This window comes from Carettochelys insculpta, chromosome 14 (assembly GCF_033958435.1).
Source record: "Carettochelys insculpta isolate YL-2023 chromosome 14, ASM3395843v1, whole genome shotgun sequence".
Lineage (NCBI taxonomy): Eukaryota > Metazoa > Chordata > Testudines > Carettochelyidae > Carettochelys > Carettochelys insculpta.
In genome coordinates this window covers 37,150,352-37,172,551 of record NC_134150.1, presented here as the reverse complement: position 1 = coordinate 37,172,551, position 22,200 = coordinate 37,150,352, and the positions used below count along the sequence as shown (strand labels likewise).

The 22,200-nt window shown below is 40.4% G+C and overlaps 1 protein-coding gene across 2 annotated transcripts in view; it reads left to right on the top strand.

The window, feature by feature from the left end:
- Window positions 1-22,200, top strand: part of MLYCD (malonyl-CoA decarboxylase) — a 51,163-nt gene that overhangs the window by 5,777 nt on the left and 23,186 nt on the right. The window contains exons 2-4 of one of the 2 annotated variants that reach the window (XM_075008867.1): window positions 12,434-12,542; window positions 14,108-14,301; window positions 15,594-15,743. In XM_075008867.1, the coding sequence (XP_074864968.1) occupies window positions 12,434-12,542; window positions 14,108-14,301; window positions 15,594-15,743 (453 nt within the window). Of the gene's footprint in view, window positions 1-12,433; window positions 12,547-14,107; window positions 14,302-15,593; window positions 15,744-22,200 lie in introns of both variants that reach the window. The other variant, XM_075008868.1, reaches the window with a different exon arrangement.

Here is a 22,200-nt window from a genome sequence, read left to right as displayed (position 1 = left end):
CCTGTAACCTCTGCAGCCCGACCCCCTCCAGCCACGCAGCCCCAAACTGTGACAGCCAGACCCCCTTACTGGCCCGCAGCCTGACCGCCCCCTGCCGGCCCCAAACCGCGACAGCCTGATCCACCTACCCACCTGCCCACAACCCGCCACCAGATTTTAACCCTCCCTCCTGCTCACAGCCCCAAACTAACCCCACCCTTTAATCCTCCCCAACCAAAGTTCACTTACCTTTTAAAAGCAGCACCCCCTGCTGCCACTAATTCCCTGAGCTGGGAGCCCTAGGAACTAATTAGAGGCTTTTACATGTGATTTAATAGGAATTTAGTGTCCCTCTTATGAGTTTCTGCCTATGAGCAGAAAGTTGGGAACCAATTGTGCTCGTAATGCAAGGGATGAATGTATTGCTTGTCAGTTCTGTCATTTTTTTTATATATGGTTAGCAAAAAATAGAATGCTTTTTTTCGTAAAGGATACAGATTATTTTTCCTGGTTTTCACATTTATCATTGTCTTCTTAAGCCTAGAGTAAACTGTACAAGTTGAACCTTTCATCTGGCACCTTCGGGACCTGATTGGTGCTAGATCAGAGGATTTGCTGGATCATGGGAGGTCAATATTGTCTGGCAGCATTACCAACACTTTCTCTGCTTACTGGGCTCTTAGGTGAAATTCAGGAGTAAATGACAGCTAAATGACAGCCTAGAACACTGAGAACCAGGATTGGTGGCTGTAAACAAACTTTATGGGACCATGGGAAACTTGTCCACGCCCATAAGTGGCTGTCCTGCTAACTAAAATCATGCCAGATTACCAATGTTGCTGGAAGAGAGTGTGCCGGATTAGAGAGGTTATGCCTGTATTGTCCAGTAATTTTTTGTTTGGACACTTTTTTTTCCTCACAGATTTAGTTTATCTTAACATTAATGTATTCTGGGGATGACAGTATTCATTAGTCAAAATGATTGGAAACTGTAAAAAAAAAAAAAGAAAACAAAATGCATTTTGTGTGTGGACGTTCCACCAGTTTTGTTGACAAAACTGGTATTTTGTTGGCAAAACTCACTAGTGTAACTGTAACCAATAAATCTAGTAAGGGATGCCTGACTAACCTTACAAATAGCCATGTAATTATGTAATTCAGAGACCAAAGAGTATCCAGTGAGAGAGACTGGACTCTGCATGGGGCAGATAGCTTTGGTAAGACTCAAGACTGGAAGGGCTGTTGGTGCTTATCTGTAAGGCATAAGTGGGGGATCTTTTTTGTGTCAGAGGCCACTGACCCACAGAAAACTCATTGGTGAGTGCACACCCAGGTGAGGTGGGACTAAAACCCCTCACCAACATTAACCACAAATGAGAAGCAGAAAATAAGATATTCATCTCACTCTCCTCATGACCCTGCCCCATGGAGTGAGGGGGACAGTTCCTGAGGCTCAGGGCATATCCCCAGAGACAAATTAATTCTATGGGGGATGGAGGGCGAGTAGATTTTGTGGCGCACCCTGGGCTCTGGGTTGGGCCAAAAAAGAGGGTCTCAGTGTATGGGAGGGGTCTACTGGGTAGTGGGTATGGGCAGGATATGCAGGGTGCAGGAGTGGGCAAGGGATGATGGTGTGGGTTTGGGTAGGCGGAACCAGGGGTTTGGGGTGCCTGTCTTGCAGCAGCTGCTCCTTCTGGCCATGATTTCCAGCTAGTGGGAGTGATGGGGTGGATCTTGCAACTGAGTGCAGGAACAGAGCTTCCTTGTGCTGCTGTTGCCCCATCTGGAAAGAAGGTAGAATGGCAAAGTGCAGAGCTGCTTCCTCCCTCTTGCTAAGCAGAGCTGGCTGGCTGGATCCACTCAAGCCATGGGCCATTTCTTTATCTCCGCTGTAAGGAATAACCAGGCTTGTTGTAGAAATCCAGGTGAAGCTGTGAAGTTGTTGATTTGTAACTTTTGTTTTGAAGCTTGTGTAAAGCTTCTGTGCTTTGCAGCACTGTCTCAGAGGTATGTAAGGTTACAGGACGAGCTGCGCATGAGCGAAACGTGGAACTTTCGAAGTGCTGCATACAGGGGCATGCTAATGAGGTGCTGAATGTTCATTTCAGCGCTTCATTAATAATCTTTGATTTGGCCATTAGCGTGGCCATTTCAAAGCCCCCCCCCCTGCCCTAAGTGTAGACATGGCCTAAATGGGTGGGGAGGAACCTGGATAGGGGCTATCTTCGGCCAGGTGGGAGTGCCCGTTCTCATGGTGCTGCTGTGTGTGAGGGAGTGCTCTAGCGCAGCTGGACCAGTTCCCATCTGCAGCGTCCCAAGAGCCCCATGGACAAGGGCACTCCACCCCAGCCAGCTTAACCTCTGTCCACGGCAGCCCCAGGCACGGGGATATATCCACGCAGACCTTATTATGGTTAAACTGCTTCTGAAATCACAAGACCGTTAAATGCCACAATCTCTTAAGTTTATAACTCAAAAGCCTTTCTTTTGTAGACAGACACTTAAAGGTCATCAGAATTTGATTAAGTAGTCCATCAAGAAAGCCTTAGGAACAGGTTGCCCTGATAGAAAGAGCTTTGGCTGACACGTTTTGGTAACTTCTAAGTTGCCAATAAAGCATGCCTCAGTAAAGAAGAAAATTCAGACTTCCTATAGTGCACATAGAGTGTTCAAAACAAGTTGGAAAAACCTCTTGCATACAATGGAAAATGGTATCAAGTTGCTTGCTTAATTTGCTGCAGTCTTTCCATGCATGACACTATACCTTGGGCAGAAAACTGGTGGAGATGGGCCTGGGGGTTTACTCTCAGTGCAAGGTCTTGCACTAGCTCCAGTGCCAGCAGGGGTGAGAACTTTACAGCATTTTCCTGCAGCTCAGAGCACAGCATAGGAGGACATAGTGTTCTTCAAATGTCTGGCAAAAAACCAAAAGATTTGGGCGCATGTGTGGGGGGTGGATTGGGGAGGTTACCTTGCAAACGCCTTTACTGTGATCACCATCAACAATTTTGCTCTTGATGTTTTTCTGGGGAGAGCTAATTTAATTATAACTTTAGGTGGATTACTGTAGATTAGCTGCAAGCAGAGTCTGGAATTGCAAAATCAGAGTTTTACTTGCATGGCCTTTTAAGGAATAAAACATGCTTCTTGTGATAAAAGCAGACTTCATTTTGGATTATTTGTAGCAATTACCTTGGCCAACAGTGTGTTTCTTTGATGTGTGCCTTTTAAAAAAAATTTCCTCTTTTATCTCTGCTAGGGCATTACAGGAAATTTTCACACTTTTGGAAATATTTCAAAAATAGTTGTTTATGAAAAACTTCTACTGATCCAGAGTGCACTGTAGATTTATTTTTTATCTGAGCATCGTTCATAAGGTAAAAAGACCAGTTATTCATCCTAAGAATCTGTGGTTCAGCTCTACTTAATCTTAAAAGATGTCCTATTTATGATATCCACTGATCAGGCAGCTAGTAGTTTGAGGCTTTTAAACTACAAATATGGTGTAATATAAGTCACTGTAAAAAAAAAAAAAATTAGCCACAGAACATCTTAGAATAATAGACTACTAGAATGGAAGGTATCAGAGTTCATCAAGTTCAGTGCCCTGCCCTCACAGCAGGACCAAGCACCATCTAGACCATCCCTGATAGATGTCTATCTGGACTGCTCTTAAAATGTCTCCGGTGATGGAGATTCCACAGTCTCCCTAGTTAGTTTATTTTCTTCTCCGAGTGATTGTTCATGTGCATTTCAATTTGGGTGTGTGCCGAGCGCATGCCCAGTTGCCAGAAGCTTTTTGCCCTAGCTGGTAGTCTTAGGATTGGCGCGGCGCCCCCTGGAGTGGCGCTCGTATGGCCACCCATATACGTACCACTTCTCCCTGTGCTGTCAATTGCTGGAGCTTAACTCTTGTTGAGAGTTCGCTGGTAGCCTTTATTGTTTAATTAGGTGTAAATAGTTTAGATAGTTATCTTTGCAGGTAAATAGTGCCTTTTAGCACCTAATAAGCCGAGGTGGGCCTTACCCCCCTCGGCACCAGGGGATACCTGGCTCCCCAGGGTTTAAAAACTGTTTGAGATATGGCAAACGTATGCCCAAAAGTGACCCGCATAAGGTGTGTTTGGGTTGCCTCGGTGAGACTCATCTTCCGGAGAGCTGCTCTGTCTGCAAGGCCTTCAAGCCCAGGACTTTATGAGATAGAGCTCAAAGGCTGAACTTCCTCCTGATGGAGTCAGCCTTGCGCCCGGACGGTTCCTCGGCGGGAACGCAGAGTTCCGCATCTTCAGTGCAGAGCACTCTGGCACCATGGGTGCTGTCAGAGGGCTCTTGGCTCCGAAAGCAGGACTCAGCACCTAGCGCCTCCCAGCGCCATAAGAGCCAGTCCCCAGTGCCTTGTAAGAAGAGCAGATGAGACCGGGGTCGATCCCAAGAAAGAAGAGGGCGAAGACAGGCATTGGGGAGGGGGTGTCCGCCAGATCGCACCATGACCAAGGTCATGAAGTGCGAGCGTTGACGCCCGCGCTCTCCCAGGCTGCCCTTGATGCTGGAGGCTGTTAGTGCTGCACAAGACCTCCTGCAAATTATGGTGCTGCTACAAACGCCGTACCGGGAGCCTTCATCACCCCTGCTCCAGGCACCTGGTCAGGCTCCAGGGACCCGGGCACAATTCCAGATGCCGCCGGGAACCCAACAAACAATCGGCACCATACAAACAGTACAGAGCCCGCAGGAACCAACGAGAGGTATGGGACCCTTGGCACCACCGTGGTCGTTGGCATCAGGGTCAGCGTTGGAATTGGACTCCCTTTACACCAGCTCGGTGCAGAGCGGGAGTACAAGGTCATCCCGACGCAGTGGGCACTGGCGCCACTCTTGATGCTCCCTCGAAGGAGAGTGGCAAAGGCCCCATCAGATGGCACCACAATGGCCCTTTTGGACCCCGTGGGCGATCCACGAGGTGCAAGGGTGGGATGCGGGACTCCTGTTCAGGGAGCCTCGCACCCCTCAGCTGCTGTGATCAGCACCGACAGCTACTCTGGGAGCCCTGCTGGAGAAGCAGGTGGAGTCGTTGGCACCAGCACCGATGGCAGCACTGGCACCGACGTTGGCATGGGCACTGCCACTACAGGCACTGGGAACTGTGGGGCAGTGGGCACCGGCACCAACGGAACCGGTGCCATCTCAGGTGCAGAGTGGCCCTGTCTTCACATCGCCATACCAGAGACCGCTAGGGGGCCCTCCAACCCAAGCACCAAGCATGGCACCACAGACTGTGGTGCCGGGGACTCAAGTAGAAGTGCCAGAATCCTCTGTACCGGTGGGCTTGGAGGGTATATTGACCTCATCTTCGTCCTCTCCAGATGAGGCGTTAGCTGGATCCTCCGCATCCCCAGTACTGGACGATGGAGGAGCGTACCAGCAGTTATTGAGGAGGGTCAACCAGAGTTTGGGGGTACAGGCAGAAGAGGTCAGCAAAGAAATGGACCCTGTTACAAGCATCCTCTCAACGTCTAGACTGTCCATGGTGGCATTGCCCACTATAAAGACAATTGCCAACACAGCCAAGACAGTTTGCTTTTTTTGCAACAGCATCACACTGTTGACTCATATTTAGCCTGTGGTCCACTCTGACCGCTAAATCCCTCTCCGCAGTACTCCTTCCTAGATAGTTGCTTCCCATTTTGTATGTATGAAGCTTGATTGTTCCTTCCCAAATGGAGTATTTTGCATTTGTCCTTATTAAACTTCATCCTGTTTACCTCAGACCATTTCTCCAGTTTGTCCATGTCATTTTGAATTTGACCCTATTCTCCAAAGTAGTTGCGACCTCTCCCAGCTTGGTATCATCTGCAGACTTAAAGGTACTCTCTCTGTCAATATCTAAATCATTGGTGAAGATTTTTAATATAACTGGTCCCAGAACAGACTCCTGCAGAACCCTGATTCTTATACCATTCTACCATGACTGTTAACTATAAATAACTACTCTCTGAGAATGAAAACAAAAAGCAGTCAAGTGGCACTTCAAAGACTAGCAAAATGGTTTATTAGGTGAGCTTTTGTGGGACAGACCCACTTCTTCAGACCATAGGCAGACCAGAACAGACTCAATATTTAAGGCACAGAGAACCAAAAACAGTAAGCAAGAAGGACAAATCAGAAAAAGATAATCAAGGTGAGCAAATCAGAGAGTGGAGGGGTGGGGGGGAAGGGGTGGGAGCTCAATCTAATTCTTGACCTTCCCCCCCACCCCTCCACTCTCTGATTTGCTCACCTTGATTATCTTTTTCTGATTTGTCCTTCTTGCTTACTGTTCTTGGTTCTCTGTGCCTTAAATATTGAGTCTGTTCTGGTCTGAAGAAGTGGGTCTGTCCCATGAAAGCTCAACTAATAAACTATTTTGCTAGTCTTTAAAGTGCTACTTGACTGCTTTTTGTTTTGATAGTGTATAGACTAGCACGGCTTTCTCTGAGAGTGGTGTGTGACCACTGTATAGTAGCCCTATCTAAGTTGTATTTGCCTAGTTTATTGATAAGAAGATCATGCTAGATCATATCGGATGTCTTACTATGGACTAGGTGTACCACATCCACCACTTCTCCCTTATCCACAAGACTTGTTATCCTGTCAAAGAAAGCTATGAGCTTGGTCTGGCATGATTTGTTCTTCACAAATCCATGCTGGCTGTTACCTTATTTTGTTCCAGATGCTTGCAGATAATTCCTTAATTACTTGTTCCATTATCTTTCCCAGCACAGAAGTTAAATTGACTGGTGTGTAGTTTTCTGGTTTGTTCTCTTTTACCATTTTATAGATGGGCCCCATATTTGCACTTTTCCAGTCTTCTGGAATCTCCCCTGACTTCCACGACTTTCCAAAGATGATAGTTAAAGATTCTGATACTTCCTCTATCAACTCTTGGAGTATTGTAGGATGTATTTCATCATGCCTTGATAACTTGCAGACACCTAATTTTTCTAAGTAATTTTTAACCTTTCTTTTTTTTAATTTTATCCTCTAAACCTACTGCCTTCCCAGTAGCATTCAACATGTTAAACATTTCTGCATCAGACTTCTTGGTGAAGACCAAAACAAAGAAGTCATTAATTACCTCTGCCATTTCCATGTTTCCTGATATTGTTTCTCCTCCCTCACTGAACAGTGGATCTACCCTGTTCTTGGTCTTCCTCTTACGTCTAATATATTTTATAGAATGTCGTCGTTACCCTTCATGTTTCTAGCTAATTTGAGCTCGTTTATGCCTTTGCCTTTCTAATGTTGCCCCTGCATTACATGTATTGTTTGTTTATCATCCTTTGTAATTTCTCCTAATTTCCACTTTTTATATGACTCCTGGCTAAGTCAGGGCAGTCTTTTACCATACTTTCCATCCTTCCTACTTCAAACTCTCTTCAGTTGTCACTATAGGAAATGCATACTTTGGTTAGGGTTAAGAATTATCATTTCAGTTTGGCTATTGGAAGATTGTGCAAATCTTTGGTAACATAGATGAAAACAAATGAAGAAAATAAAATTCATTATTAGAATGTAGTACAACATTTTATTTAGTCATGTACTTCTGTATGTACTATTGCTACTTCATTTTTATATTTGTCTGCTGTTGTTTCACTGTTCCATACTCAAAGGAAAGAAAAAAAGAAAATCAGATTTACATGGGATTTAGAGAGATGATTTCTGTTAATTTTGGTGTGTGGTTACATCCCACTCAAAGATTTACATCTGCCATCCTGAGGTCCAGAGGTCTTCTAGTGAAGCAATATGATGCATAATGTGGAACAACTTGCTATGGGAATTTTGAGCCACAGCAGCCTTAACATTATGATTTAGTCCACAAAAACGTGGTAAACTTTCAGGTTACGTTTTTAAGATCATTATATGTTGTTTAATAAAAACTATTGCTGAAAGCCAACTTTAATAGTGAACACAATGAGATTCTGTTAGAACTGTTTTTGGAAGGGCTAAAATGTAGGAGTGAAGTATAAAGTCCATAACGTAAGTTAAGTGAGTCTTCTAGCAGGAAAGAGATTTCAGAAAAAAAGGTACTTACGTTTCTTTGGAAAAGTCTTCATTCTCCTTGTTGATCTTGAGAAGTTTCCCTTAAGCATCACACACATTTGCCACTCATAATAAAAGCTGGTACTTTAAATAATGAATGATTTGAAGTTACAACACCAGAATTAATAAAACTATGCTCTAGGCATGCTATAAATTAGTTAATATAAAGCTATTGACAAACTCAGTGTTAACTAATGAAACTGAAGGTCACTAGCCGTATTCATTTGTATGTAAGGATACATTTAGTTTGTTGTCTTTGGTCATTTTCCCCTCCTACACACTGAATCCTTTGTCCCTGGTCCCTAGACTGGAGCACCTTCCTGCACTCCACACTCCTCATCCTCTGACCCAGGTTAGAGCCCACACTCTCAGCTAGAGACTTCACACCCCTCCTGCACTACAATCTTCTGCCCTAGCCAGGTAAGTGAGGGTGAGGGAGAGCATAAGATTGAAAGAGGGGCATGGAGCGAGTAGGAGGTGGAGACTTAGAGATGGGGTGGGGCATTGGGGCAGTAGCAGGGCAGGCGTGTTCAATTTTGTGCAGTTAGAAAGATGGCAGCCCCACAAGCATACTGACTGTATGTCATACCTAGTTCTTTGGAAACTGTTTCCAAGTGCGAGCCTTTAGCTAAATTAACTTAGTTGATAGTAAATAGTAGTAGAAAATTTGGTCATTAGATACAAACACAGACACCTTTTCTCAGATCTTTGGTGTGAGATCCTAAAGCTAAAAGACATGAGACCAAAAGATGTGCTTCTTGTTCAGTTTATAATTCCCTCCGTGAGCTGATCTATAAAACAGCTACTTTTTCTTTTATATCGCTTTCCAAGATCTGTTTTGCACTGGTGCCCACATAAAACTTACCAGCAGTTTGTTGCTAGGCTTAGAGACCCTCTTGGAGATGGCTGATGGGTAGTTAGGAAAAGCTAATATTATGGAATAAATTGAGTAATAAAACTAAATTAATATTTATATAAAATGAAATTTGGTCCTCAATCCACATACTTCATAAGTTTATTTCCCTTTTAAAATGCAAGCAATTTAGGTCAGGGACTATGCTCGTTACCACGTTTATAAAATGTTTTGCATGATGTAGTCCTAATGAAAATCTCTTGACACAACCATAATATGCATATTTAATAACTAAATAATTAGACATTGGGAACATACACAGGGTGATTATAAATGTATAACCAAAGTTCATCAAAGTGAGATGCAAATATTTAATACATGCCTGTTTTATTTATTGGTATTTCTAAAATTATTTTTTGTGTTTTTTAAGTAGTTTAAGATCTTTTGGAAGGAGGCTGTGGAATAAAGTCATCCCTGGTTTAAGTCTCTTGAAATCAGTGGAGCTATACCATAGATGAGTGCATCTCTGTTATTGTAGCAATGAAACTTTGCATTCAATAGTCAGTCACATGACTACATCTGCTCCTCAGCAGTATTACATGTGGTTGAGTGTTTACTTTATCCTTCTTGAGATACAGGTCACTTGAATCTTAACTATTTATTGAATGTCTCCTCAAACCTTACACAGCTGGGGTGCGATTGCATTTGTCAGTTGACTGAATTAAACCCACCTATTCATCTCCTTTTCTTAATAAGGTTTATTCTTTAGGCTGTAGAAGCTCCTCTTTTGTTGATTTATTTTATCATGTTCAGCTTTTAACAGGGATACAGAGGGACAGTAATATGTAGCATATTACACTAAAGGTATGGTAATTTGGCACACAAAGTTATTTGTGGTGTTTAATGTGTTATCATCATGACCGTTGTATTCAAGTGATTTCTGGTGATTGATAAATTAAATGCTGGCTGATGATCCAGAGAGTGTTAGGTGGGTTTAAGTGTTCCTTTAGACATGAGAAAGCAGCTGCAGAGAATGAACTTTTGTGGGGGAAAGGAAGGGATTCTCTGGAAACCTGTTTACTGACTGCAGTACAGAATACTCTGAAGGTCAGAGACAGCATGGCAATAAATGGGAAAAAAATTCAAGTGGTGCAACATCAGAGAGTTATTCTCTGTTTCCCAAGAGGTCAGTGTACTGTGGATGCTTCCCTACAATTTATTTGAAGGGTGCCTTTCAAAAGCAGAAGCATATGTATGTGAGTTGTGTGAAGCACCAGTGTGGAGAAAGTCAGTTGCCAAAGTTTACAAGCGGACTCCTCTTTCTCAATTGACCTATGGCTGCATCTACACAAGCAAGTTCTTTCGAAAAATCTTTCAAAAGAAGAGGGCTCTTTTGAACGATCCTGTGGTGCATCTACACACACAAATGTTCCTTCAAAAGTGAATTGAAAGAATGCAGCATTCCTTTTGAAAGCACTCTCCACTCCTGTTTCAGGAGGAGTGCTTTCTTTCAAAAGAAAATGTGTGTAGACATGGTGCAGGGCCCTTCTTTCAAAAGAGCAGTCCTCCTGGTACTTAATTTTTCAATCTCTGGTCTGTTTTTTTCGAAAGAGTAGGGGCTGTGCAGAAGCTTTCTTTCGAAAGAGTAGATCACTCTTTTGATCCTCTTTTGTGTGTGTGGATGCACTGTTTCGAAATAAGTTCTTTTGGAAGAGATTTTTGAAAGAAACTATTCGGACAGATCTCTGTAGAGTAGATGTAGCCCATATGTGATCCTGGTCCTAGAGGGAACAGTGTAGAAAAGGGTATTACCTGCTCTGTCAGTGCTGTAGGAAGGACTGGAATATGTAATGCTCATTTTATCTGTTGTGCATCCAGCTTGGAAACAGTTCCAAAAACAGTAATGAACAAGAACAATATAGATGTGCCTTAAATTCTTCAGTGGTTTGAGTACTTTTGTTCATCTAATACAAGTATTATAGTGCAATCTTTGCCATGAAAGTTGAACGTAAAATGTAGAATTATGTGTAAAAAGTGCTAACTGGCATATGTTCATTTTCATTATCTGAATCGAAGTGGATTTTCTTTGGACTCTGTAGCTTCTGTGTTGGAAAGTTGCTCTTTTAAGACTTCTGAAAACATGCTGCACACCTTCTCCCTCTCAGATTTTGGAAGGATCTTCTAGTTCTTCAACACTGGGTTGAGTGTTATCACTGTTGTTAGAGATTGCATACTGGTGATAACCTTGTTGCATTTTGTCAGGTCTGCAAGGAAAATGTTCTTAAAATGAGCAGCGTCATCATCGGAGACTACTATAATATGAAATATGTTTAGGATGTGGATAAAACACAGCTGGAGACATACAGTTTTCCCACAAGGAACTCAGTGACAAATTTAATTAATATCTTTTTTTTATTTTTAATGAATATCATGACCATAGGAGCACGCCCTTTGGAGTGGTGGCAGAAGCATGAACAGGCATACCAATGCTTCGCCTTCGTGGCTTCTCAATACCAACTACAAAAGTCCACTCTGAATGCTGGTTTTCACTTTCTGGTGACATTGTAAATAAGAAATGTGGGATGTATCTCCTGTAAATGTAAACAAACTTGTTTTATCTTAGCAACTGTCTGAACAAGTAGGATTTGAATGGATTTGTAGGCTCTAAAATTTGCATTGTTTTTGGTTTTGAGTGTAATTATGTAATAAAAATCTATATTTGTAAGTTGCATTTCCAAGATATTTGACTACAGTACTTGCAAGAGGTGAATTGAAAATGTTTCCTTTATTTGTATAGTGCGAATACTGGTAATAATATAAAGTGAGCAATGAACACTTTGTATTCCATTATGTAATTGACATTAATATATTTGGAAATGTAGTAAAAGATCCAAACTATTTTAATAAATTTCTATTGGCATTCTGTTGCTTAACAGTTTGATTAAAACTGCAATTAATGTCTAATTTTTATTGTGATGAATTTTTAAGTTAATATTGTGAGTTAATCAGCAGTCCTACTAATACCTGCCTAGTATGTGAGTTGCTTACTGTTCAGCAGAGATTGAGATGTTTTTGGATAAAATGCTGCCTGTGGATATTCATTCTCTTTGATTTGTCTATGGCATCCAAATGAATCTGAGCAAACATGTATTTGAGATTCAGCTCTTGTCTATGTTAAAGACTGCTCAGATGCTGTTCTGGTATGTCTTTTTCAACTTAACTGTTTTGGGTTCTAATTTGCAGCACTCCATATAGAGTGTGTGCATAGTATCTTGTAAATATCTCATCATTTTAGTTGTCGTTAAAAAAGATTTCTGTTGAAATATATCTTAAATTATTTGCATTTATCTTTTTCAAATGGCCCCAATAATGTACTTAAAATATTCAGTTTGATAATGATAAAAGGTAAGCCAACCTGCACCAAAACCTTCAGTGGAGTAGATAGATGGCCTTGACCTAGATTGTTGTCTTGCACCTAGTTTATTCAAAGTAACGGGTCAGTTTGTATTTTCTTGTTTCCAGGAGATGAATAGCATGCTAAAGAACATGCTTTCAGAATGGTTTTCTTCCGGTTTCCTAAACCTGGAACGAGTTACTTGGCAGTCACCTTGTGAAGTGCTTCAAAAGATTAGTGAGTAAGTGCCTAAAATTTCCAATGCTTGTTGATGCAGTTTGAACAGGTTGATCTTCTGCACACTCTTGTGCAAATCCCAGTTTAAGAAACTGGATTTCTATGACATATTGCAAAGTGTGATTAAGGAATTGGAACCTTATGTATACTAGTCAGCACATACGTTAACTTCAACAGAATATACTATAAATCATTTACAGTGTCTTTGGTGCATGAAAAGGTTCATACTTATGGTCTCACTCAACATAAATTAGAGCAGTAGGCTCTGGGTGAGTACGTATAGAGCTGTGAAGAATATCACTTGGGATTGCCATAAAAGACATTGTCTATTTTGAGCTGGTGAAGTCTACTTAGTAAGAAGTCAGTATAGTGTACCAAGAGCATACATCTATTAAAGTATTGCTGTAATTCTTCAGCAGTCATGTATAGTGGTAATTTAAAATATGCAGAATCCAGGATAAAATGTAAGTTGGGGTTAAGTTTACACAACTCCCTTGACAATCAATATCTATCTCTGCTTTCTTGTTCTGTATTACAAATTGTATTGATTCAGTTGGAAATATATGAAATAAAGTTCTATTGTGTTGAGTTTTTTTGCCATATTTGGATCTCTAAGAAAAGCTTTGAAGACAAAAAAATGTCTAAACAGAGTTGTGAGGGCAGGTAACTTCATGTTTTCTTTGTAACAGAAAGAAATTAACAAACTTTGATACAAGCAAAATAACAATAGAAGTCCAAGGTTTTTAAACTAGAGATCCTAGAATTTTGAGCCCTATTGTCTGCATTACCATAAGTTAAACAAAGGAAAAAGCAACAATAAATATTCTCCTAAATGACTGTTCAGAAAACTGACAGAGGGAGTTTGTTGTAGAGAAATTTTTATTAAAAATTCTCTAGTTTAAGGCTATCTGCAATTAATCTCTTGATACTGATAAAGGATTTTAAGAGTACTGACATTGGTCAAGGCGGGACTTTACGTTTTTGTTTCACTGCAGTATATGAACCCTTTTTGCAACACTATTTCATAAAACTTTCACTAATATCTAATTACCTTTTTAAAAAGACACATACAACAAAAGTATTAGAAAGGGAATAGGCTTGGGAGGTTGGATTTTTAAATTGTATTTGAAAATAGCATTTCATTATGATACACAGTCATGTTATGAAGAACCACTTTGTGCTTAATGTTGTGTTTTCATCCAAAGCTTTCAGCGTTATTTACGAGGCCAATCAAATATTCTCTCTGTTGTGCTATTGGGAAAGCTGATGCCTGAGGGGTTATGATATGCTCAAAGTCCTGCAGTGATCTAAATCTGGCCTTCTATGTAAAATACAAACTACAAGATGGAACTGGTGTTCCAGAGAAGACTAGGGTGAGAGAGTGCATGTGAGAGAGAGATACTTTATAGGATCCTATTATATTACAGGTGGAGAGGGAAATTCATTTTCTCATTATAGCCTGATACTCCTCAGTTGATATCGGTACGAATTTTGCCATTAACATGGATGAGAGCAGCATTAAGTTGATACAGTAGGTTGGCTGAATTCTTTTTTTTTTTTTCCAGATGAAAATCTTAAATTTTTTTTAAACCTTCTGTTCAGCTCTGAAGCAGTGCATCCTGTCAGAAACTGGCTTGATATGAAGCATCGAGTTGGGTCGTATAGAAGGTGCTACTTTTTTGCCCACTGTGCAATCCCTATGGAGCCATTGATAGTCTTACATGTAGCACTAACCAATGAAATCTCCAGTAGCATCCAGGTATAGTCAACAACATATTCAGTACCTACTCCAATGTTTAGATTGCTAATTAGGCTTGTTTAAAATGTTGATTCAGAAAGGATCAGAAGTCCATGTTAAACTCTCATTTTGAACATACAAGCTAAATTCTTGGGACACTAATGGCACTTTGCTTTTTTCAAGAATAACTCAAGTGGTTAGTGATTTATGTGATTGCATATGAATTGTAATAGTCTTTAAAATAAGTGGCAGATATCTTTATTCACAGCAGAAACGTCTGTTTTTCTTGTGTTTACTGATACCTGCCAGAATCAGTGATGGGTCTTTCTTACCCCGTGCTCATCCATAGTACAGGTGAGAGAGCTGGCTTTGAAAACAATGGGAAATCGGAATGTTTGTGCGCTAATGAAGTGTTTGGTGATTTTTGTAGTTGTTCAGAAGTGTTATAATTACTTGAGCCATTTGTAAAAGTAACAGTAAATGGACTCCTAAGTCATTTGAATACTTTTGAAAAAATTTACTCCTTGGCTATGTCTACACTACAGCAATCCTTCGAAAGATGTTCTTCCAGAAGAGATCTTCCTAAAAACCTCTTTGGAAAGATCATGTCCACACACACACACAAAAGTGAACAGAAAAATGGATCTGCTCTTTCGATAGAATGTGTTCACACAGCTCCTGCTTATGCTCAGTGGCACAAGGACTGCTTTTTCAAAAGAGGGGCCCCTGGAGTGTCTACACATGTTTTTTTAAAATAATCTTTTGAAAGAAGGTGCTGTTCCTGATCCAGGAGCAGAAGAGGGCTTCCGGACGAAGAGCTGTGTTCTTTTGATTTCAGATCAAAAGAGTTCATTTTAGATGTAGATGTTCCACGTGTTCCTTTAAAAAAGGGACGGATTTTCCAAAAGCACTTGCTAGTGTAGATGCAGCCCGTATGTATGATGCTTGCACGTATTTTGAAACTTTGATTTCTGGTGCTTACTAAACAGAAAGCAGATTTTTTTGTGACTTACCAACAAGGGGGATGGTGAGGCTGGGACTGTTAATGCTTCTAGGGGGCGTGGATAGGAACCCCAGACTGTTCAAGCAGTGGACAGTGTGGCTGGCTTGGATCTCACCCATGCTTCTTGAGTGATTCTGAGGCCAATTGCACAGGCCTCTGCAGAAGTCCAAGAAGGTCACAGAATCTGTGGTGGACTTGCAACCTTACTTATTATTAATAAATTAGAAAGTAGCAAAATAATTAAAGAAAAGAAAAACTGCAGAAATCTTCTGGTCTTACTTACTCTTACTATTTTTTTAATTTTTCACAGGCCATAGTGAAAGAGGTTCCCCCCTTAGAAACAGAAGATATGACCAAAATTACTACAGCAATTTTTTATTCAATCAGCTTGACTCATCAGGGACTTCAAGGTGTAGAATTGGGGACTTACCTCATCAAGCGAGTTGTTAAAGAACTGCTGGTAGGTAACCTTACATTTAGATGTTTTCTTGCCAAAGCCCTTTTTAAATGTTGTTTTTCAGTAGTTACTCTGCCTCATTGTCCAAGATGTAGAGCTGCCATGAATTCCCATTAAAGCTTTTGAATACCTACTGACAGCTGTAAAAGCATTTTTTCCCTTGTCTATATTTAGTAAATGATCATTAAACTTGATCATCTATTTTTTAAGAAATCTGTCTCTCTCCAACTCATGGGTAGCCTTCTTTAGCAAAAGACCTCTTAGCTGACCTAATTACAAGGGTTTCCTCATACCTGAATTCAGATTATTTTCCTCATTTCATTGTATATGTTATTCAGATATATTAAAACCTCTTCTTTCTTTTCAACAACTAGCAGGTTAGATGTGTGAGGTTCAGATTTTTGACAATTTATGTTGAAGTTAAAAAGGGCTTAGAAGCTGATGCAGAAGGCATAATATAAAACATATTACATCCAAGCTACCATATTTATGGTAGTAAAAATTATTATAAATGTATTTTATTTTAACATTTTATGTTTTAAACAATCAAATTTCAACTTAATTTTTATAATGGTAACCCCCCAGCACAGGTGCCAAGAGTATCGTGTGAGCCAACTGTTATTGGCATGTGAGGTGGGAGCTCAGCCTTGCCCCTCTCCACCCATGCAGCTGGGAGCTTGCTCAAAGCCATGTGGTCCATGTATTAACAAAAGGCCAACTAATGCTACCAACAGTAAAGCTCTACATCTTTATTAATCAACCTGTTAAATGTAGGACAGTTAATGACTTTAAAAAGTATCACTGGCACTAGGACCTTACTTAGAAGTCAAAAGGTCGCTTTTTGGCACTTCACCTCAGGAAGGTTGTTGATCCCTGGTTTAGAATGTAGTGCTTTGGAATAGTACAGAGAACTGTGGAATGGAATATTGCAGATAAGCCCAGATCAATATTAAAGTAGCTGCTGTTTATTGTTGGGAATGTCTTTGCATTGCTAGTAGTTTTCTGATCAGTTCTTTATCGTAAGAGAATAGTAATCGATCAGGAATTCAGATAATTGCTATGGAATTGGATTGTATAAGAATTTAGAAACAGACTGTGTAAGATAATTGAGATTCTTTGTTGAGTCACCAGTGAAAGGTATCAGACTTGCAAATGAATTCCATTCAGATGTCGTCTCCCTTTGTAATCTGGTGTGTAAATGTCCTTGTAGCATAACCCTTCCACTGGAAGGAGTTGGCAGCAACCAGGGTCGGGTTCAGCATCTAGGGGTTCCTTTTCATTCATCTCACACGGAACTGGCTCCAGCCCCCACCCAGTAGCCTGGGAAATTCACACACCCCTGGGGACCTCGGAGAGGCAGTGCTTGCCCACTCACAAGCACAGAGTCTGAGTGTAGAAAAGAACTTTTAATAAAAGAGGCAGAAAGGTCAATTAGCATAAGCTTGGGAAAATACCACACCTGGAATACATAACCAATCCTCAAGTAACTGCCCCAGCTCAAATGCATTGAGCAATGTCCTTGGCCTCTCAAGCTCACCAGTCCAATACTGTAAATAGCCAATCCACACACCCAGCTTTTTCCATACTCCCAATTCAAATGCCCCACTTATAACTCGGTCCAGTCCATGCGGGCCCTGACACCTCACGCTGATGCATTCCCTCATGGAATCTGAGACAATGTCAGCTTTACACTGGTCCAGCATTCTGGTTGCTCCTTGCCAGCTGCCACACTGGCCATCTGCCGGTCGCGCTGTCCACCCATCCGCTTCTCTGACCGGCTGTCCACTGGTCGCGCCATCTGTCCTCTGCTCCTCCTACTGTCTGCCGGTTGCGCTATCCTTCCATCCATACGCTGCTCCTCCTACCATCTGCTGGTCACACTTGCCTGCTGCTGCTCTTCCCAGCTGTCCGCTGTGGGTTTGGCTTGAGGCAAAACCCTGTGATTTCAGCTCTTAGTGGCCTTAGCTGCCACTCTGTGATTTCAGCTTGCAGCATTTACCAAAGTAGAGTCTTATATAAGATACAAACACTAGTGTCCAGCTCTATCTTTTAACAGATGGGAAGGGCTAGTCAAACCAGGTTTAGAGCTATATGGCAAAGGCTTAGGCAGGGACAAGGCACTCAGCTAGCTGGTTCAACCCATATCCCTCCCTCTCTGCCTTACAATGCTTTAAACCAGGGGATCCCTGTGTAATCCATGTCTTACACAGTTATGACGACTGCCCTGTCCCCCCACAATGACTTGGAGCATTGGTGAGATTTCACAATTCTTATACTGAGTGTTAGTATAAATTGTGATTTTTTTTACAACAGTGTGTTTATAACGGACAAATCTCATTTTTTCCTTGCCACCCATCAGTCTTTGTTTGCAAGGTATCACATATGTACACCTTTGCATTCTCATGCAAGTGATCTCTGGGAGACACATTCCTCCCAGCCTTCAGCAGCATTGAGTTCCTCCTGGCACATTCTTTTCTTCAGTAATATGCAAACCTTAATCATTTAAGGATCATCCTGCCAGGTTGAAGTGCTTACTTACAGGTTTATGTGTATTCAAATTCCTAATGTCTAATTTGTGTCCATTCATCCTCTGACATAGGGACTGTCTGGTTTGTCCAATGTACATGGCAGAAGTGCATTGCTAGCACATGATGGCATATATCACATTACTGGAAGTGCAGGAATATGAGCCCTTGATGGTGTGACAGGTGTGGTTAGGTCTAGTGGTGGTGTCTCTAGTGTAGAGATATTACTTGCTCTTCCCAGAGGTTTCTCTATCACCCCCCTTCCCTTCCCTTGCCACTTACTTTTTATATTTAGCTGATTCCTCAGTTTTTTCAGTTCTGCTCCAGAATCTGAAGAAATGGGTCTTTCCCATGAAAGCTCATTACCTAATAAATAAAATCATTAGTCTTTAAGGTGCTACAGGACTGCTTGCTTTATTTTTGTGATGTTACAGACTAACATAGCTTCCCCTCTGAGACTATTTTTGGATGTATTAGATTACTGAGGCTGGGTATTGGAGCATATATGTTCATAGATGCACAGGACTTATCAGAAATGTGTATATTCTGATTCTCCTGTTTTAATCAAAATGTATACCTACCATCATGTAGTTGATTTCAGTGGGTCAGTTAGTTTTGTAAAAAGAATTGAAACATAGTGCATTGATTTAATGTTGTACTAAATAATTGCCTTGAAATGTAAGCAAAACAGATAAAATATAGTGAAAGCACTAATAGAAGAAACGTTTAGTATCAAACAGTACTCTTACCGAGAAAGGCATTGGAAGATCTTAACTTTTCTTTTTTTTTTTTTTTTAGGTTAATATTTAAGCAACCTTGGCATGAGGTCTGTTTGTTGTGAGTTTTGGAAAAACATTTTGTTAAAGGATTAACTTCTGTGTTAAGTTGGTGTTAGTTCAGACACAGGTTGAACTTCATAAAATTAATGTTTTATCTAATAAAATTAAGATATTAAAATTCTGCCACCTTTTGCTTTTTCCAAAATGATGCTGAAAAGTCTCAGTGCAGTTGCACCAGTTTAAGTTTAGGGCTCAATCTTACTCTAAATTGTTGGAAGCTGAATTGGGCTGAGAGAAGCCTCTTTTTTTCTTGTTATCTTTTTTCAAGTCCAGAGACTAAAGAGCTCAATCACAAAAGCATCTGGAAAAGATGAAGAGTGAAATTGACACACCGAGTTACAAGCCAGTCGTGCAAAGTCTTGTTCACTCTGGATTTTAATGACAGCTGAAGTTTCTTGGTATACTTGAGAATAAGATCTTACAAAGGTTGGTTCTAAACATGTCACCTCCCGTAGTAGGTCGAACGGTAATAAGGCTATTTGAAGCAAGCTAATGAGGTGCTAACGTGCATATTCAGTGCCTCATTAGCATAATGGCAGCCATGTGAACTTCAAAGTGCGGACTTCGAATTGCAGATTGGCCGTGTAGATGGGGGCAGCTTCAAAATAAGCACCCCACTCCAACATTCCCTTACTCCAATTTAGTTCTGTGGGAGTAAGGGAATGTCGAAGTGAGGCGCTTATTTCGAAGCTGCCCCCATCTACGTGGTCAATCTGCAATTCGAAGATTTTACTTTGAAATTTGTGCGGTTGTCATTATGCTAATAAGGCACTGAATATGCACAATAGTGCCTCATTTAGCCTGCTTCAAATTGCCTCATTACCATACCACCTCTGATGGGTGGTAGCATGTGTAGAAGCAGCCATAAGTTAGAAATCCTTTAGAGTCATGAATTGGGATTTATAGTGTTATATAGAGAAATGCAGAATCCAAGCGCTATGGGCATTAAACATTTTTTGGCTTTAGACAGGCACTTACAAGATTGTCTTGTTAAAAGTTTAGCTTGCTTGTGTTAAGTGCTGAGCTAAATTACTGTGTTTTGCTCTACTTGCTGGGTATCATTCCCGTTGCTATTAAAATTGTTAGGCTGTGATATTATTCTCGTGCCTTGATTTAGAAAAAAATCTTTGGGGAGAATAAATAGTAAGACTGCAAAGACAGTGTGGTAAAATATGTACTATGTACGCTTCACTATATTTAATTCCAAATCGCTTAATTTCAAGCCTCTGTAACTTTTAATTTCCTAAGGTAAGAACCATGTTCTGGATATTGTCATCTTCAAAACGTCTAAATATAAAAATTAGTCAGAACCTGATCTCTGACCTTTTGGCAGAGTACTGGACCTGTATTGGAACTGTGTATTGAAACTTGGCAAATTGTAGGAACAAATCAATCTATACACAGTGCTTCCAAACATGTTTGTTTTGGAATACAATCACTGTGCTTTTATATATTAATGTATTGAAAATATTGGTTTTGTAAACATAATTTGTAAAAGTCCTTTGTGATGGATGAGTATGAGCTATTTTGTCTTATTTGTGGTGTGTTCTGTGAACAATTTTTAGATCATATTAAATAGGATGTAATTTTGATGGAAAAATAAGTAAGTGATCCGAAAGAAAACTGAAGAAAATTGTTCTGAAAAACAAAAAACACTGCTCCCACCCCCGCCCCCCCGCAAAAAAAAAAAAAAAAGAGCCTTCATATTTGTAGGATGCAAGAGAGAATTTTTTTAAATGAATTCTTTCCAAACAGTTTGGAAATAGAAATGTGTTGATGGATGTGTATTATGGAAGAAGTATAACAAGATACTTCTTGAAGCAAGTACTTCTTAGATTCTAATATTTCCTACTGTGGAAATATCAGTACTGTCTGAAAAAAGGTCACTGAATATTTTTAATGATGTCAGAAGTTTGTGTGAATTTCATAATCTTTTAGACAACTGAAACATACTCATTTAATCTTAAAAAAAAAAATTATAAAATAAAATCCCAAATAGTGGCATACATACTCAAACTGAGAACAGATGAGGTTGATTTCATCCACAGAGTGAAGAGATTGGAGAGGAGGGGAAATTGATAGCAACTGAAAATCATTTAAAATAAAAAATATTTGAGATTAATTTTAGACATTGCAACGCACATCTCCAATTATGTTTTGTATTCGTATGTTGAAGGATGTTTATATAAATGTCAAACATTTGCCAATAAATATCTGTCAGTTTTTACACTTTCTTTGCAAAGTGCTTCATGATATACTAATTGAAAAGCTTTTGTCAGAGTGAGATGTTTGCTTATTCATCATTTTTAGATTTAAATGGTGCATGGGGTTGCCATCAGTTTACCATGTTTCCAACTGTTCTAGTTTCATAAAAGAGTAACCTTTCAGCAGACTACAAAATGAGTTGAAAGCTTGTTTAAAATATTAAGAACTGAATGATTTATGAAGCATTTGCTCTTTGGGTGGGGAAACTTTTGTGAAATTTGAATTTCTTAATTGCCTAAGACTGAAAAACTGAGGCTTCATTTGAGCTTACGTTTTCCAGAAAGTTGTGTTGTTTAGTAAGGTGAGAGAGGCGAAGTGTTTCAGTAGAACAGTAGCCTTTGTTGTTGCCTTATTCAGGGAAGTTGTATGAGGTGGTTGGATAGAGTTGTGTGATTTTTTTTTGGATAAGCCACACACGTTAGTAGGATCAAGAAGAAAATTACTCCAGTTTCTTCAGAAGGAAATAATAAAGGATAGCAGCACTGTACTGAATGTAAAACATGTTGCTCAGCTGCAGCTGGGTACTACACAGCTAAGATTTAATGTAATGTATAGCAGAAGGGCCCAAATGATGCTGATTCATGAAAAGAAAGGCTTATGAGTAAGGGACAAGTCAAGGTGTCAGCTCCTACACAAGAGTTTTTCCGACAAAACTAAGCTTTTGTCAAAAAAACCTTCGGGTGTCTACACACAGTGGGCTTTGTCAACACACCGTCGGCAAAACCTGGCACATCACAGACAGCACTGAGCCTCTCCATGTTGAGGAATAATGCCTTTTGTCGACAGTTTCCTGCAGACAAAAGAGCCACGTAGATGGGCCCTCCATGGTAT